The sequence below is a fragment of the Dipodomys spectabilis genome, unplaced genomic scaffold, assembly GCF_019054845.1.
Source record: "Dipodomys spectabilis isolate Male_0828 unplaced genomic scaffold, ASM1905484v1 ptg000042l, whole genome shotgun sequence".
Lineage (NCBI taxonomy): Eukaryota > Metazoa > Chordata > Mammalia > Rodentia > Heteromyidae > Dipodomys > Dipodomys spectabilis.
In genome coordinates, this window is record NW_024870719.1 from 3,184,034 (window position 1) to 3,203,668 (window position 19,635).

The 19,635-nt window shown below is 36.7% G+C and overlaps 1 protein-coding gene across 2 annotated transcripts; it reads right to left on the reverse strand.

Annotated features, from left to right (window-relative positions):
- Positions 1–1,552: 1,552 nt before the first annotated feature.
- Positions 1,553–5,198, reverse strand: LOC122106507 (60S ribosomal protein L31-like). 2 transcript variants are annotated; one of them, XM_042677866.1, is made up of 2 exons: positions 4,789–5,198; positions 1,553–1,565 (listed from the first exon to the last, which is right to left on the reverse strand). In XM_042677866.1, coding segments are annotated over exons 1-2 (378 nt in total). In that variant the 5' UTR covers positions 5,166–5,198; the 3' UTR covers positions 1,553–1,564. The 2 variants fall into 2 exon arrangements, with proteins under 2 accessions (XP_042533800.1, XP_042533799.1); XM_042677865.1 differs by lacking the exon at positions 1,553–1,565 and adding an exon at positions 2,550–2,562.
- Between the last annotated feature and the right edge of the window lie 14,437 nt (positions 5,199–19,635).

Genomic DNA, 19,635 nt, shown 5'->3' on the forward strand with positions numbered 1-19,635 from the left:
CCTACTGTCAAGATTTTCTACTTTGTTTTTTATTTCCTTTCCTTCTAATTGGTAGGCTTTGATGGCTTCAAATTCTTTGTTGGAGCTTTGTTTCAGATTTTGTATGGAATTCTTTACTTCCTTAATTTGGTGTTCTTTGTTTATTCTCAAATCACTTAGTTAATTGGTTATAGTTTCATTAGACTCCCTTTCCTTCTGATGGGCATTCCCTTTGTGGTCTCCTGGATTGCTTCAGCTTTCTGTTCATGGATTCCATGAATGCCTCTATTGATCTTTGCCTATACCCATCCCACTTATGCAATTCCTTTATTACTCTTCTATTAGCTTCCTTCCACTCACACAATTTCTGTATTAATCTTTGATTAGCTTCCTCATGCTCACCAGATCCGTGTATTAATTCTTGGTTAGTCTCATTATGCTCATGAACTTCCTGCATTAATCTTTGCTTAGCCTCCTCTTACTCCCTATCAGGCTCACACTGAGTCCTTTGCAGGTTTCAATTTTTCATTCACCATGTTTACTAGTAGTGTTTGTAGGGCTTTTTTGGAACTCTCCTCTGGATTATTCATTAACTGTTCTGTCACCTGATTATCATGAGTGGGAGTTTAGATACCTGGACTTGCCATTTTTCTTGTGTTTCACCAGCTTATTCTGCCCATTTAGTATGAAAGTAGCACCAATTTCATGCTAGAACACTATTTTAAGACAAGCATCTACCAGAGTTCTGTAGTTGCACAGTCAAAATGTCTGCAGATACAATCTAGTTCAACAGATACAACCTATTCAACATCAAACAACTATGGATTAATGGGCTAAGAACATCAAAGAGGGATTCAGCAGACCATAAATCAATAGGTTTAGGGAGAATTGTGGGGAAAAATAGGATTAGAGGGGTGTAGAGAGGTAAAAGAAAAGAGTAAATTTAACCAAGTCTTAATCTCAGAGAGGAAATGGATGGGACTGAATGAAAGGAGAGAGATAAAGAAACAAGAGAAAAATGAAAAAAACAAAAATTTAAATTAAAAAAATGAAACACTTAAAATTATATAAGCACAAAGAGATAAGTGATATAAGAAAAAGATAGGATGAGAGGAGGAGAGAGATAAAAAGGAAAAGGAAAAAATAAAAAAAATTAAAAATGGAATACTTAAAAATTATATAATTATAAAGAAATAATACTACTATTAAAGAAGTTAATCCTAAGAGGTTGTGAATTGAGTAATAAATTTCTGAATTAAGTATGTACACAATGAGGGATAAGGTCTAATAATCGACAACACGTTTATATCTGGGATGAGTTGAACAGCAATTAAGTCATGCAAAAAAAAGGACCAAAATGTTAAAAAAGATTAAAAAAAGAACACACATGTGTGTGCACACGCACGTGCACGTGCACATACACACACACACACACACACACACACACACACACACACACACACACACACCTAAAATAAAAATTAGGAATGAAAAAGAAACCCACATTTTTTAATTTAAAAAATTATGTACAAAAAAGGGTTCTTTGATTATTTTCTTTGATTATTTTCAGTCTTTTGGTGGAGTCTCTTGTTTGCTTGTGGTGTTTGGTTTTTCTGTGGCTTGATTTGTTTCTTAAGTCAGTTTGTTTGAGCAGGCAGAAAAAAGCTCTGCCTTATCCAGGACTTTGTGATCCACCTTCCAGCTAGTTCAGTGGGAGGGAGATCTGCATTGAGTATCACAAAAGAGGGAAATGGAAGTTTCCTCTACCTTGGAGTTGCTATGATGAGGCTAGGTTCTGGGTATCAGCAATCAGTAGCTTTTCCCTAATGGCATAGGTCCTGAGATACTCACAGAGCCCAGCCTGGAGCCATTCTCAGGATTTATGGTTACTGAGTTTCAATTGTTTGTCTTTAACCTCTCCTGCTGCTGAGACTGCAGCCCTAGGCTGCAGTGGGGAGGGGCAGCCTCTGGCTCTGTTTATCCATTGAAGAAAGTCACTCCTCATGGGGCAGAGCTTACTCTTACCTGGACAGGTGACTTTCTCCTGGCTGGAGCTGAGCCTGGCAGGTCAAGTCAGGTTCCTGTGACCTGTGAAATGGCTCCTTTCCACGGCCTGATTTGGAGCTAGCTGCTCGGCTGGGCCTTTGTCAGTATCAAAGATGGAGATCTTTTCTTGTGGTGGGAGAGAGGCTACCTTCCCACTGCTGCTCTGTGAAAAAGAGTGAGGATGTCTTAGGGTTACTCACTCTTGACTCTTGGTTTCTGGGCTGTCCCGGATCTGGGATCAGCAAGATGAATATTTCTGCTCCTTGTTAGTTCTTGCTGGTGGTGAATAATATCCACTCACACATTGTGTCTGATGCCTTTGTCCCGGACTCTCTCTGTTGATATGGCAGCCACAGCCGCACTTGTCGCCGCCGGCACCACTGGCAAGTGCTCAGATCTGTCTGCTTGACCAAGTTGCTTGGATTTTCCCTCTCTGGCCAAACTCTCTGTACTGTGATGGCATACTTGGTGTGATTCTCTAGCCTAGTATTGTTCATTGGAATACTAACACTGCTTTCTATACAAGAGCTTGTTTAGCTTCCAGCTTCTCCTCTACCATCTTCCTCCAGACTCATGAAATGTACTTTTTAACCTGACTTATACAACTGTAACCCCTCTATACATCACTTTTATAATAACAATAACAATAAAAATAATGTATTTTGAGAGTAACCACAGTAATACTAACAAGAAACATACTTAGAGATAAAAAAGACATTTAAAAATGGTAAGAGGGAAAAGGAACCAGAGGGTAAACATAAGTTGCATGTATCTAGTAAACTAGGTTCAAAGTATACAAAACAAGACTTGGCAGAACTGAAATGAGAAATGGAAAACTTCAAAACATGTCTATCCATAATGGAACAAACTGAAAGACAAACTAATATCAGCAACAGTACAACAATATAAGTATATAGACAACCTTACTGCTACTTACTTACTGTCAACTCAATTTACTGTCAAATCAACTTACTGTGAAAGACAACCTTACTGCTACTTACTATCAAAGTCAATGTGACCAGCAGATAGAGCTACTTCAGCCAACTGTAGAGTGGACTTTCTTCTCAAGCCATATGAAACATGACCAAAATTGAATATCTGTGGACCCTTAGGACATTTCATATTATATTCTTAGGCTTTGATGTTAAGCAACAGAAAGAGACAAAAATGCTCAAATGTTTGCAAATTTAAATTAATCCCACTAATTCATTGCCTAAGGGCAACTAATTCTTGTGCCTAAGGTACGAGATAATCTAGAAAATATTTGAATGATATAGTACAACTTATTTCCTTTCTGTGAAAGCCATGCAGAGGAAAATTTATATTTTTTATATAAAATGACTATATGTCCAAAAGCAGCCATAAATATTCACTTTCAGAAATTGGAAATACTACAAAAAGGAAACAAAGGCAAGTACAGAAATTAAAGAAGTAAAAACAAATGTGACATAGAGAAAATAAAATGCTAAAGATCAAATAAAATGAAAGATCAAACGGATTGATAAACTTATAATGAGAATGATAGAAAGAAAAGAAAAGAATAAGGTTCAAGGTTACTAATATCAAGTATTTAAAAGAGGACAATACTATAGATCTTATAAAACCAATAAGAATATAGGAGGACATTATAAATAACTTTATATAAATAATTTGAAAATATAGACAAAATGGACAAAGTGCTGGAATAACAAAAATAATACAACAATAAATGTGAAATCTGAATAATCTTCTCAACTTCTTCCTCCAACATTTATAAAAGAAACTTTTCTCCATATGTTTAGTAAACCCATCATAAACCTGATACCAAAATATGGCAAAAGTATTGTGAACAAGAATATCCTTCTGTGAATTAAGATGCAAAAATTCTAAACAAAATATAATCCAGTCCTTACAAATCAGATCTTGTGACTTATAAAAATGATAGATTATAACAAGATTATGTTTATTCCAGGAATGCAAAGTTGCTTCCATATTAAATCTTAAGGCATTGGCTGCATTAAAGCATGAAAGGAGAAAATATAATTCAGAAGATACAGCACAAACATTTGGTATTCAGTGCTTAGATTTATTAGTTTAAAAACTTGAAGATAGAAGAATTTTATTTTAAATGTATATCTTTAAAATATGTATGGGAAAATTATGGTTAATTGTGAAATATTGAAGGATTTCCCTTTGATGTCAGGAATAAAACATATGCTTGATAACATTACTTCTATTCATTACTTCCTAAGACTCTTAGAGAAAAGGTGAATACAAGACATCAAAGGTTTAATTGTTAAAAATAAATGCATAAAATAAATCTTTATTTGCAAGTGGTATGATTAAATATGTAAAACATTCAAATGAATCTATGGAAAATTGTTAGAAGTAATGAACAAATCTCTAAAGGTCACTGGATACAGAGAACTTATGTATATATAAAATTATAGGCACATATATAGAAAAAGAATGCATGACCTCTTTCCAGAGGGAAATTTTTTTTTCCTTTTTTGTTGGTCATGGTTTGAACTCTGGGCCTGGGCACTGCTCCTGAGCTTTTTTGCTTAAGGCTAGCACTCTACCACTTTGAGCCATAGCGCCACTTCTGGTTTTCTGGTAGTTAATTGGAAATGAGTCTCAGGGACTTTCCTGCCTGGGCTGGATTTGAACTGTGATCCTCAGATCTCAGCCTCCCGAGTAACTAGGACTACAGGCATGAGCCACCAGCACCTAGCACAGAGGGAAGAATTTTTTTTAAAGCAATTTTATAACTTTATTTGACACTAATTCTCATCCACATTGACTGTCTGTAGATTTTTGAATGTGGTAACAGGGACACAGGTTACCAGAGTATAGAGCTTGTTTGGGAAGTCTTCATCCTCATTCCGTTTTTTAGATAGCTGCACACGGATCCGGTAGGGGACATCCCTTATTCCTTTGGCCCAGACAGCTTTGTTGAGCCTGGTGTCGATGTGCACATCTGGAGTCCCCATCTCCTTCATGGCAAACTTCCGGATCTCTTTGAGTGCACGAGGAGCATGCTTCTTAAAGCCCACTCCATGGATGCACTTGTGAATGTTGATGGTGTATTCATGGGTCACCACCTCCTTGATGGCGCAACGGCCCTTTTTCTTCTCACCACCCTTTTTTGCGGGAGCCATTCTGCCTGGCCCAAGTTGGAAAGGAAGAAGAGGGAAGAATTTTTAAAGTAACCCAATTAAGTTCACTCCTATTCCCAACTCCCTTTTCTGTATCCTGGAGTACTCTCCAGGGTAAAGACATACATTTCCCCAAATTTATCAACAGATTCAATGCAATTCTAAATAAATTGCAGTGGGTAATTTTTACAATAAAACTAGGTAACCAGGCATTGCAGATATATGGATGTGCCAATGAAGTAAGTCATGGCCAGCTATGAGGAGAGTCAGTTACTTCAGGATCTCACTTAACTACTGTAGACAGCTAGCTGCCTTGTTTGGAATCATACCTTTCCCAGGACAGTCCACATTCAATGATTTAATGAGATGAATGAGGTATGAATTCATGGCCATTTGGCCCAATGTAAGACAAGTCTATCCTGATCAAAATCAGAATCTAAGAGAGGCTAGATTTGGAAGGGGCACAGGAGTGTCAGTCACAGGTCTATTTCTTGACCTGGGTGCAATTTGATTCAAATAATTCAATAACATGCATTTATTTTGTGTAATTTTTCTGTATCTGTTTACAATAAATAATATCATATACATCTATGAATTCCAGAGTAGTTATAGGCTTAAATGTGAAAGTTATAGGTTTTTCAAGAAATAAAAACTAGAATTTGTAAAAGAAAAAAAAAGAATATCTTCATACTCTTAGGTGAGTACAGATTTAAAAAATAGGACTCCAGAAGCACTAACTCTAAAGAAAAAAGTAGCTTCATAGGGCTAATTCTAAATTAAGGACAAATATTAAGACTACAAGATAATATTAAGACAATATTAAGAGTAAAGGAAAGCAAGCCAGAGATTAGGAGAAGATATTTGCAAATACATATTTTATAAAGAACTAATAAAAGACAAAATATATAAAGAACTTATCCAAATTTGCTTAAAAGTATTGACAATCCAATGAGAAAAAACTGGCAACAGATTCATGCAGGTACTTTACCAATGAGTATCTTGATGGCCAATAGAGGTTAACACCATTAGCTTCCTGGAAAGAAAAAATAAAATCACACAAGTGGATGTTACAGAGACTATCTTGAAGAAAAAGGCATTTGCTGTATTTATATATAATGTTTAATCTAAAACATTTTCTTTTTGGCATGTAGTAAGGAGATAGCCTTATAGACACAATGAGAATTGGGAAGTGGGAGTCTTTGCTCATTGAGCAAGTGTTTTCCAAACTTGGCATTAGAAGCAGAGTACAAACTAATACAGAAGAAGTTCTGTGTGGTCACTAGCTAAAGTGTTGTTATATAGGCCCCCAGTTGCAACACAAATAAGTAAACTAAGGATATCTATCTATCTATCTATCTATCTATCTATCTATCTATCTATCTATCTATCTATCTATCTATCTATCTATCTATCTATCTATCTACCTACCTACCTACCTACCTACCTACCTACCTACCTACCTATCTATCTATCTATCTATCTATCTATCTATCTATCTATCTATCTATCTATCTATCTATCTATCTATCATCTATCTCTCCATCTACTTTGTCTGTCTGTCTGTCTTTCTGCCTACCTACCTACTTGTCTATCACCTCTGCTTTTTGATGGTCATAAGCGAAAGGTGAGAAAACTAAAAAGACAGAAGGGGAAAAAGTGCTGATTCTTGCACTGGATTGCCGATCTGAATTTTTAAAAAATGGTATTTAAAGTTTTTTATGAAGGGTCCACCAGCCAAAAGACATAAAAATGAGATTTTGAAGTGACATCTGGGAACCTGATTTGGAAACTTTCTGCTACTGAAGAGGCTCAAAGAAGAGGATCACCATTTCATGAAAAGTGAGTTTCCAAAGCTATAAGGAAGAAACAATTCCCTAGAGACTTGAGTCCATCTGGGAGACTGATTGCTTACAAAAGTATCAGGAACATGTCTTGTCCTTCTTCCCCCAGGGCAAAGCAGTACCTTTTTCTTTGCTACCCCAGTTCACAAATCCAATCACTCTTCTTTGGGATTGGCATGGGGAGGTGGCAATGTTTTCAGAATAAGTTATTTAGTGCAGTCTCTAATGACAACTCTGTGTGACTCTGGTAAAGGCAACTCTGATTCCAGAGAACTTTTGCTGAGAGATTTCTAAAATATGGTCAGTGAGATTGGGCACTTGTGGTCATGCCTGTAATCTTAGCTACTCAGGAGGCTGAGATCTGGGACTGCAGTTTAAAGTCAGCCCTTTGAGACTTATCTGCAACTAACCAGCAAAAAGCCAGAATTGTGGTTCAAGTGATAAAGTGATGTCCTTGAGGGGAAAAAGCCCAGTGTGCAAGTCCCTGAATTCAATCCTTAATACTGGTGCGCGCGCACACACACACACACACACACACACACACACACACACACACACACACACACACACACACACACGATTGGCTAAAATTAAATCCAGGCTATATTGGGTACTGATGAGGAGAAGTAAGTTGTACTTTCAAATATTGTTGGTGGGAAGGAAGAGTGGAAGAGCTCAGTAGTTTCTTACAAACATTTGCTTATGGCTCAGCATCCACTCTTAACCATTTCCCCAAGAGAAATTAAAGCTTATATCCACCCAAAGGCTTGTACACAAATGTTCACAGTAACTTGACTCTTCATAGCTAAAATCTGGAAATGATTCTGATGTCTAACAACAGGTAAATGGATAAACAAATAGTATTATATAGAGCTAGTGAAATTCTTTTCGGCAACACAGAGGGGATGAACTTCTGCTGCCAACAGCATGAACAAATATATAGAACAAAATCAAAATCAAAACATGATCCTAACATCAAATAAGACAAGATGTACAAAGGGTATGTGATGTAGGATTCTACTTAGATGAAAATGAAGCAGAGCCAACATTCCAGAGATTGTCTGCAGTTTAGGACAGGATATAAAGAGCTGGAAGAATCTTCATGGGATGATGGAGATGTTTTATCTCTTAAATGTGATAATGATTACATGGATAAATACATATATCTAAGCTCATTAAGCTATATCTTTAACAATGAATATGTTTTATTATATGTAAGCTTCTAAAACATCAGGGAATATTTTCTCTGTGCTCTTACTAGGAAGCCCTTACCTCTCAGAAATCCTGTATCCAGATCTTTCATATTAACTTAGTAAATTGCTGGAGACCTAGTAGTTTAGTCAACACTTTTTTTTCCTTCTCCCCCTTTCTACTCATTTTCTAGTACATTCTTAACCCTATGAATTTTGAATGTTGGGTCACATAAAATCCTTCCTTAGTTGTATAATTTATATTATTAGTCTTTATACAAGGAATCCAGAGAACTAATTTTCCAGGATCCATAGATCCAATTGATATAATTAGCATTTCCTTTGGAAATAGTAGTTAATTTGTCCTCATACTCTCTGAATAGGAGCACATTGTATCAGGTTATTTTGAAGGACTTCCAGTATTAATCTGTCTTTTTGTTTTGTTTTTCCTTTAATGAACACATAATAATCATAGTTTTATGGAATGAAATATGATTTTATGCATATATACTTTATGTAATGATCATATCATATCATAGTATATTCACTATCTCAAACATTGATGATTTCTTGAATTTATTCTTGTTCTAGTTCCTGTGTTTCTTGGAACTACGCAGCTTATTATAATTCTCTCCATTTGTCATATCTTCTTTTCATTAACAGAAATACATGTGCATACTTTCCAGACCGACATATACTTCATAGGGAAAAAAAAGAACCCCCAGAGATACCAACAGAATGCATGTGCTCCTGCAGAAAAGTGAAGGGAAGACTTTTCTCTATCAGCACCCTAACTATGGGGTGCCTAAAATTGGGTCTACCACTTGAGTAAGTGGCTGTGTTCAATATTTTGACTTGAATTTCCTAAGTTGTCACAGTGATCCCATTGGCAATAGAGTGGTGGGTTGCCAAGAAGGCAATTAATTATCTTTCTGTCTCCCTGTGTATTAAATTTTGTTCTCTCTCCCTAAAGAGAGGTGATGCTATGGCTAACAACTAGTAGGCTCTCCACAGACTCTCCACACCAATTAGAAGGGTTCTGTGTTATGACATTCTTTGATAAGATGTTATGACACTCTTTGATAGAAAGCCGTTGTCCCATTGAAGCGGAAACTTCATCAGAAGCACTGGGAATTGAGGGTATGCTCTAGACACCCTGAATGGGAGGGGATTCTGCTCACTGGGTCGATCAAACCAAGTGCCTTCCACATAGGTCTTCCCATATGATCCAGCTAGTTCTGCATATATCGTGTAGCTCTTACCTAGAATTCTAGGGAGGCCTAGAATACAGTATTTCTTAACTTACTACTTATGACTCCTATGTGCTTTATTTTGAAACCCCAAGAGCTCTCTTTTGCAAAGTGTAAAAGACATTTATCACATCCATGGGTAAAAGGAATAATAGGCTACTTCTTTTGTTGTTGCTGCTGTTTAGTTTTTGAGATGGGCTCTTCACTATTTTGCCTGGGTCCGTCTCCAACTCCTGGGCTCCAGTGCTTTTCTCACCTCAACCTCCAGAGTACGTGCACTCCAGGTGTTCGCTGATTGACCCAGCTGGTTAATTGTTGTTGTTGTTGTTGTTGTTGTTATTATTTGGGTCTGGTTGTGGGGCCTGAACTCTGGGCCTGGGCGCTGTCCCTCAGCTCTTCAGCTCAAGGCTAGCACTCTACCACTTGAGCCACAGCGCCACTTCTGGCTTTTTTCTTTTTGCTTATGTGGTGCTGAGGAATTGAACCCAGGGCCTCAGGCATGCAAGGCAAGCACTCTATCACTGAGCCACCTTCCCAGCCCTGTTGTTATTATTATTCTTGAGTATTTGTATAAAGAGGTTACAATTCCAAGTCAGGTTATGAGGTACAGTGCTTCTTGGTCAATGTTACCCCTTCCTTCATCCCCCACCCCAACCCCGTTTCTCCCACTTGTCCCAACCCAGCTGGCTAATTCTTGATGGTAATCATGTTTTTAGTTGGGGAAGGGTGAGAATTACTGCTATAAGCATGTCATGGCACTTCTTAGAGTCAGAAATGTTTAACATATCCATCTCTAATACTGATTTCCTTTTAGAATAGCTTGCCTGTGTTTTCACCAGATTTCTCTATGTGAATGTAAAGCCCAGCTGATAATTAATTAGTACTTGAGATGCTATTGTATTTTTGTTTTCTGACCCCAAAATTGCATGTTATTTAATTTTACTCTTATTTAAGAGGAGAATTCATTTAAATAGTAACATTCAAATTCAAACAAAGCAACATAAAACTGGAGATTAAAAACTTATTTTTTCTTCTTCTTGGATCTCTTCTTCTCAAGATAGATATCTAAGGCCGAGCTGATAAAACATCTAAGTAGGTATTTCATGGTAAAATGTACAATTAATTCGGCTTTTTGTGTTTTTGAAAACGTTTCCAGATTTTGTTTGGAGATGAATTGCTCTGCTCTGTTCCCTTAGATTCCTGATCCTTATATTCTTGCTAGGAATAACTTTTATTTTCCTTTCATAAGTATCTGGAAGTCACTACCTTGCTGGTAGATTATTATTGTTTTTATTTGTGGGTGGCTTTTTAATTCTTATTTTAGGCTTGAAATTTGACCTATAAGAGTATACTAGAAATTGAGAAGGGAATATAGGAGTGCTCTCAGAAAAAGAACTAAACTGTGAATAAGGAATCCTAGATTCTAGCAACCTATTTATGAGCTAGCTATATAATCTTGGGAGGATTACTTAACTATGTGTTAGTTTTCACTTTTAAATGTAAGTACTGATGTTGACTGTTAACAAATAATATTATGTGTAAGCACATAATATGAATATATGCTTGTTAATTCTACATCTTGAACATTTATGTTCTGTAGCTCAAAGTCTTCACAGACTATAAAATAACTTCAAAGTGTTAAATATGCTTGAATTTATCAAAACCAGAAAGTGGCAGAAGCTGAGGATTATTGGAAGGAAGATAATGTAACATATATTTTTAAAGTTCTTAGCCAATTCCAAGACACTGGAACTTACCAACATACAAGGGTAGAAGAAGAAAGACATGAGAAAAACCTAAAAATCTTTTCAATAAGTGGTACTGGGAAAATTGGATATCTACATATGGAGAAAAACATAGGGGAATTGCTTCAGAACATTGTGACAGGATATTTTTGGACAAGATTCCTCAAAGCACTGAGAATGAAAGCAAAAATAGAGAAATAGCTTCTATACAGCAATAGAAAAATAATCATCAGAGTAAAAAGGCAATCTAAAGCATTTGCAAACTATACATCTCACAAGGATTAATATCCAGAATATATAAGGAACTCAAATAGCACAACAGCAAAAGGCCAAAATGACCCAGTTCAAAAAAATAGCAATAGACTTAGTAGTTTTCTTTTAAAAGAAGATATATACATGTGGCTAATGAGCATTGATGGTAAGTATGGCTCAACGTCACTAAACATCAGGGAAATACAAATCAAATCTACCTCACCCCAGTGATAATGGCTCATGTCAAAAATACTACTGATAACAAATCTCAGCAAAGATGTAGAGAAAAAGGAACTGTTGGATGAGAATGTAAATTAGTATAGCCATTTTGGAAAATAGCATGGAGGTTCCTAAAAAATTAAAATTAGAACTATCACAAGATAGTCTTCCTAGTGGGTAGACATCTAACAAAAATGAAACCAGTTTCTCAAAGACACATCTTCAGTCTCATGTTTATCACAGCACTAATCACAGTAGCCAAGAAATGGAAACAATCTAGGTATCCATTAGCCAATGAATGGGTTAAGAAAAAGTTGTATGAATGAACAACGGAATACTAATTAGCTACAAAAAGGATGAAACCTGTCATTTACAACCACAGGGATAGAAAACCCTGTCATTTACAACCACGTGGATGGAAGTTAAGACCATTATGTTAAGTGAAATAAGCCAGGCACAGAAAGACAAGTACCCCATGACCTTACTCATACATAGAATGTAACGAAGTTTTCACATAAGTTAAGAGTAAAGTGGTGGTTACTGGCAAGAGGGCTGGACAAAGAATAGGGTGGAAGGAGGGCTGGAGAAATAGATACTAAGTTATAATTAGGGGAAAAAGTGTGCCTTCTACCCCATGGTAGAGTGAATGGAAGTAATAATATTGTACTGTGTCTTCAAAAAAATCTAGAGAAAGGATTTTGAATTTTCCATCACAAAAAATAAATATTTAATGAAATAGATATGTTCACTGTGATTCGAACCTTATACAATGTATAATGTGTCAAAACATCAAGTTGTGCTATTAACATGCACATTTTAAAAAATCTAACAGTTACAGTTTTTAAAGCGAGAGAGGCTGGGCGTGTGACTCACTAGTAGAGTGCTATGTAGCTTGCAGAAGCTCTAGGTTTGATTTCTGGCTCTGCAAAATTGATAGATAAATATATAGATAGACAGAGAGTAGACAGATAAATGATAGATAGTTGAAGATAGATGGTAGATGGATGGATAGATAGAAAACTGAACAAATGAATCCCAAGGTAGAAGCACATCTCTGCATGCATGGTGGGCTATGTTACAGTGGGAAACTGGAAATAGAACTTCCTCTGCAGGATTGATTCCCAGTGCCATGCACACACAGCTGCAGGCATCTCAGGATGGACCCTATCGCAGTGATTCTGCCAGCAGGTGGAGGCCGTATTATAAGGGTGGGCATGGAAAGTATTATCATGGTTGCAGTGGAATCTCTTTTCTTCTAAGCCTTTGTGATTGGGTAAGAACTCTTTACCCAATTTCAGAGTACATTCTCAAGAGCAGCAGAAGATGGAACTAAAAATTTCTAGATTGAAACCTGCAACAGGCTTTGCTAAAAGCTTTTAGGGCTCTTGTAAAAGCAGTTGCTAACCTGAGAACCATACAGAGATTTTATGTCTGATACACTGAAAGGATTTTCTAGTTGGCATAACAGAGTTTCATGAAGGTGAAGGAAAATGGAGCTAATGCCACAAGAAAGACAACATTCTCTGAAGTATCTTTAGCTGGAGGGGGCAGCAATTGAGCTCCAGAAAAATATTATTTTCAGAAATGCAGAAGTCCTAGCAAGCCTTAATGAGTGAGTGTAAGTTAAACTTCAGAAAGAACTAGCTCCTTTGAAAGGAATCAGAAACCTAGAATAAGTGCCTTTTTCATTTATGAAAAAGTTCAAGACAGTTATCCCAGTGATATTTGATCAACCCTGCTCTCTCTTCTTTCCTACTTGGAGTTTTTAAGGATAATTATGTAGAATAGGTTTGAATACAATGTCCAGATCTTATGTTTTATATAGGGGACCTAAACTGACCTTCAAAGCTTTGCCCAGTGACTCACATTGTCAGCAAGATGCAGAACTTAAGCAATCTGTCAGAATTCCTTAACTCAGTCTGTAGAAGAACACGTACAGTAGAGACATCATCTACATGGGGTAGCTTTATCTGGCTCAGGGGACATTATAGTTGATCTTAGACTTCCTTTATCTTACTTACCTGTTGGTAATAAATATAATTCATGAAAAAAATCAAATTAAGATTATTATTCCTGCCTTACAGGAGCTCATAGGCTTAGCTCTACCACTCTTTGCTACTGAGCTCAGTTTCAGTAATGAATCATGAATTTACATCTAATAGTTTAAAAGTATAGTTTAAAAGATAGAACTTTCTGCTTGAACTTAGTTCTAGAATAGATTCTTTCCATGTTGCCAGCTATCTTTCATTAAGATTGCCTTTAGTTTTTAAGAACAACTCAAGTCAATCTCAGTCTCTTGTGGCTCTGTATTTTGCCTCCTTATTTGTTTACTAGTTATGAAGTAAGCTAAATTCTTATAACAGAGTCCTACAAATAGAGTAACTCTGTCCTATAAGGTCATTAAGGATTGGAGCTGTTGAGCAGCTCTGCTCTATGGAACATGTAACTTTCTTGTTAGACATCCAGGAGAGCTGCTTTAATGATTGACAGTTATAGCCACCGAAAAGGGCAGCAAAATCCATGCTAAACAACTTGATTATCAGGAGATGATGCAGCAAATATACATGTCACTTTACATTGACCATTGGTCTCTCACTTGTTCAAGTTCTGATTGACAGCATAGCACGTGAGTGATAATCTTTTTTTTTTTTTTTTTAAATTTTATTTTATTTTATTTGAGAACATACTGTACAGAGGGGTGTGAGTGATAATCTTTACAAGACACAAATTCAAAAATGAAACTGGTCCTTGGAATTAATTTCCTGTCTCTCTGCGTCATAAATTGATTATCTATATCTATATCTGCCTATGTATCTATTTGTGTATGACAGTATGTATGTGTCTAGCATCTGTTTCTTATCTATCATCTATCTGTTATCAGTCAACTTATCTCATCTATGTCCCATCTATCTATCTATCTATCTATCTATCTATCTATCTATCTATCTATCTATCTATCTATCTATCTATCTATCTATCTATCTGTCTATCTATTTTGTCTATCTGTCTGTCTGTTTGTCTGTCTATTTATCTATCTACCTACCTATCTAATCTATGTATGTATGTATACATGTATGCATGTATGTATGTATGAATCTCTCTCTCTCTCTCTCTCTCTCTCTCTCTCTCTCTCTATCCCATCTATCAATCTACCTATCTCTCATCTCTCTTCACTCTATCTATCATCTTTGGTTTTACTGTGAGTATATATTTATCTACAATTGTGTAACTTTCAACTTCTTGATTGGGCTGGTTTGGTTTTGTCAAGCAATCAGTATATCTTTCACCTAGAAGGTTACTGCATGCAAATGAATAAGTAGGTGCTAACTAAGAGTAGAAATAATTATAAAGTACTTGTCCAAACTGAAGTGCTATACAAATGCTAAAAAATGACACTAAGCAAAACCTGATTGTAGTAACTTTAAAGGAAGTGTTAGATTGAAGTGTTTTGATGTGCCTGGCATTTAAATGATCTGAATAGGTGTTTAGGTGCTCATACAAGAGACTATTCTAGCTACTTAGGTAAAACAAGAGTCTGTTGTACCCACTCAATGTTTAGATGCTTCCGTGAAAATTTTTATCAGGTTGAAATATTTTATTTACAAAGCAAGGATTGTGTTGTCTTGATTAAATTAATCAGAAGAAAGGACACTGCCTAACAAAAATATTTCCTTCTTCAACTGTCTTCTTTTTCCATCCTAACATTCCTGGAGTCTCTGCATTTCATCACATTTGATACCCCTGACTCTGTGTTGACCAGACCACACACACAACCATCATGTGTTCTTGCTAGACTTAGAGCTTTCTATCTTAGAAATATATCTTTAAGTCATTGTTAGTTAAAGAAAGTATTTCCAAAGCCAATAATTTGGCAATTTAAATGTTAAGTGAAAGAGAAACAAATGTATCATATTGCATATTATCTTTAGTTTTTTTTTGCTGGTATACAGGATTTGAACTCTGAACTTCAAGCTTGCTCAGCGGTACTTGACCACTTGAAATATGCCTCCAGGCCTTCTTTTTGTTGTATAATTGTAGCTTTGAATCCTGATCCTCTCAATTTCAGCTTCTTGAATAGTTAGGAATATAGGCATGAATCACTGATGACTGGCTATAAGTTTTTTTTTTTTTTTGGGTCTGGTCATGGGGACTGAACTCTGGGCCTGGGTGCTGTCCCTCAGCTCTTCAGCTCAAGGCTAGCACTCTACCACTTGAGCCACAGCGCCACTTCTGGCTTTTTTCTTTTTGCTTATGTGGTGCTGAAGAATCGAACCCAGGGCCTCAGGCATGCAAGGCAAGCACTCTACCACTGAGCCACCTTCCCAGCCCCTGGCTATAAGTTTTAAAATAAGAAAATATAAATACTTTTCATAATATCTAAGTGTTTGAGATATACCCAAACTTAGCTTTAGTAGACCTCATGACTACTTTCATTCAAAATATTCATTCTTATGTATTAGCAGAATAGTGAAACCCCTGGCTATAGGCTCAGAATTGAATTCAAATGTGTTCTCTAATTCTGAGTTAGCAAGATTTTCTTTACTTGCTCATCAGGATCTTATTTATTTGTTACTGATAAGATGGGTTGTAGAACAATAATATACCTACATACTAGTTACTACTTATTGTTAGGGGGGATTTTCTCTTTGCTCTGACACAAGTTGAGTGTCCCTCATTTGAAATGCTTGACAAGAGAAGTGTTCTGGATATTTTCAGAGTTTGTAGTGCATATAATAGATATATTGGAGATGGAGCCCACGTCTAAATTCATTTGTTTCATACATTATACACATAGCCTGACAAAAACTTCTAGGATATTTTAGTGTGCTTTTGATAAGACCCATCATGAAGACACTTGTGCAAAGTTCCACTTGTGATGTTGTGCTGGTACCTTGAAAGTTTTGGATTTTGGAACATTTTGGAGTTTGGCTCTTTGGGGTAGGGTGCTCAAGTGATTCTATGAGAGATAACATTCAAAGTCTTTCTTGCTAGTGATTTTATTTTATATATATATATTTTGGTGGAGGAACTGGAGCTTTAACTCAGGATCTTAGTGCTGCCCCTTAGCATTTTCACTCAAGGCTGGTACTTTACCTTTTGAGTCATACATCTACTTCTGGTTTTTTGTTGGTTAATTGGAGAGAAGAGTCTTCAGGATTGGCTGCTAGGACTGGATTCAAACCTTGGTCCTCAGATCTCAACCTGCTGAGGAGCTAGGATTATTGTGAACCATTAGTGCCTGGCTCTTGCTACTGATTTTAAATCTTAGTTTTACTGTGATCCCCTGAGAATATTCTTTCATGGTATAGAAGGACAGCTTAGACCTCAGGCTCTAACACCTTCTACTTATCTCCTGCTGTGCCCTCAGTAACTTTATTAACTCAGAATATCACTGAGGCTAAATTAAAAGTGACATTCATAGAATTCAAATATAGGGCAGGGTGTATGTGGCTAGGTGGTAGAGCACTTGCCATGGGTTCAATTTGTGATGCTATGGGTTCAATCTCCAGCACCAGAAACAAACAAAAAAAAACCCCTAAGATTGATGGCCTTCAAAGCAGGTAATTTTCACAGTGCTGTGAATGCTTCCTAGGGAGGAAGCATGTCTTGCTGTAGTAGGTTTCTCTTGTATTTGAGTAGTTCTGGTAAATAGTAGGGGCTGAATAACTGCTTACTAATCAAATACACGAAAGCAAAGAATATCCTAGTATAATTTTATATTAGATTTGATTTATTTTAGCTGTTGTTAGTGCTGGGAAATTAGACTCTTTGTCTAATTTGTATTAAGTCATTTTGCAAATCAAAACCTGGTTCGTATTTATCAAAGAAACTTTCTACTTAAAGAAACGTGTGGAAAATCCTCTCATAATATTAATCAATTCTAGCTAAGTGGTGGCTAACTTCTGTGATTCTAGCACTTGGGAGGCTGAAGCAGAAGGATTGTGAATTTGAGGCCCTCTTGGGTTACATAGTGAGATTGTCTTAAAAACCTACCCCTCCCTTAGTCTCAAAACAATTATAACACATTTGATCAGTCCTTGCCTACTGTATGCTTTGTAAATTTCTCTCTCCCTGAAGTAATAAAGAAGAATGAATCTAAAACACAATGCTACTGAGCCATCATAACAGCCAAGGGAACCTGCAGCTACCACTTTGATCTGTCACTTTCTTCTTTCAGAGGATGCTTGCCACCAAATGTTAAATGAAAACATCTCCATGTGCAATTGAAAATACAGAGATGAAGGCCCTAGAGACTCTTCAGATAGGAAGTGTTATATTTCAGTATTCACTTATTATTTAAAGATGTAATGCTTGATTCCCAGGGAAACCTATTCTGAAGTTAAAAAAAAAAAAGAAGTAAAGCTTTTTCCTTGGGGCAGAGTTGAAGAGAATGAGGAGAACAGGGAAAAAGTTTGGGGATTATTTTCAGAAGATGTGCACAGCCATTCCCAGAGCAAAGGTACCCTGGCTCTGGTCCTATGGCTGTAGAAATTGGGGGTGGGCATCATCCTTTTCCTGTCCTTATAGTCAAGCAAGGCCAGGACCTCTGAACCCTGGACACCTGCAAGATGTGGATTTTCTGATCTGTTCTCAAAGAGAACACTCTGGTCCATCCTCTGACCTGTCCTGTCCCCCCCCGCCTTTTTTTTTGAAGAAAAGGAGGAAAGTTTCTTCCAGTGCCTGTTGAGGTATTTTCTTTTTTTTTCTTTTTTTTTTTGGTCCTGGGCTCTGGCAGGATAAAGCAGTTGAAATGTAGTGCATTTAAAAAAAACTCTGCAAATGAAAACATGATTTTGAAGTAGTCTGTCGTATTGAAATGCAACACTCTGCTTCTCTTGGAAGCAAGACTTACTGGAGGCTCACTGGTGCACAAGGGTCCTCAAAGCAAAGAGGCTCAGAAACAGCAGGAATGGGATCTCAAGAAAGGTATCGCTCATCCTATGAAACAAATTGCCCTAATTAAAAAGGAAAAAAAAAAAGTGTCATGTTAGCAACAGTAGCTCCACTGGCAATGTGGCGATGGGAGAATGAGAGCAAGTTGAAAAAAGCCTCCATAGAAGTCTCTGCTCTCCTGACTTCACAATCTGCTTTTTGAGGTGCGAGAGAAAAGGACCTGGTATTGATGGGTGGCCGGTGGCCCTCTGCTCTGTATCTCCTCTCCCAGGGATTGAGATCTTGGAAACATTTTCCTTTTCATCCCCTCATGTGTGGATGCAGCTGCAATGAAGAGCGATGCTTCAAGATGTTAGTCCATGAATTCCTGTGGAATATTGAACACTTATGTTTTCTTAATTTGTATATTTATAGAAGAATTTCTGTGCTCTTAATGAGAGAAAAAGTAAAAAAAATAACATTTATTGAAATATACTCCTAGTTGAGATCACAGGTTGACTAAGCCTCTAATTTTACTAATGTTTATATATTTGCTTTTACGTTTTGTTGCATTTGCATGAATTCAAGCATTTTATTTTATCATGTTTTTGTAAATGCTTAAATTTAGCCAGCTTTAATTGAATCATTTTCTTTTTGGGGGGGGGGTCGGTTGTGGGGCCTGAACTCTGGGCCTGGGCACTGTCCCTTAGCCCTTCAGCTCAAGGCTAGCGCTCTACCACTTGAGCCACAGCACCACTTCTGGCATTTTCTTTTTGCTTATGTGGTGCTGAGGAATCGAACCTATAGCCTCATGCATGCAAGGCAAGCGCTCTACCACTGAGCCACCTTCCCAGCCCTTGAATCATTTTCTTTATTGTCATGGAAAATCTTCATTCTATTTCAAAATAGAATGGAAATACCCAAACCTGAATGATGTATTGAAATTAAATATCTATGTTTAATATATATTGAATATATATGTTTGAAATTATATATACATATATATATATATGTGTGTATATATATACATATATGTAGTTCTCTGTAGGTTCTTGGTAGTATTGTCTGAAATTTCCATCAAGATGTTAGGTTTGGGTTCGTAC

Bases quoted from the DNA above. Each gene is read 5' to 3' on its own strand.
- LOC122106507 (XM_042677865.1), bottom strand. From the start codon at position 5,165: ATGGCTCCCGCAAAAAAGGGTGGTGAGAAGAAAAAGGGCCGTTGCGCC.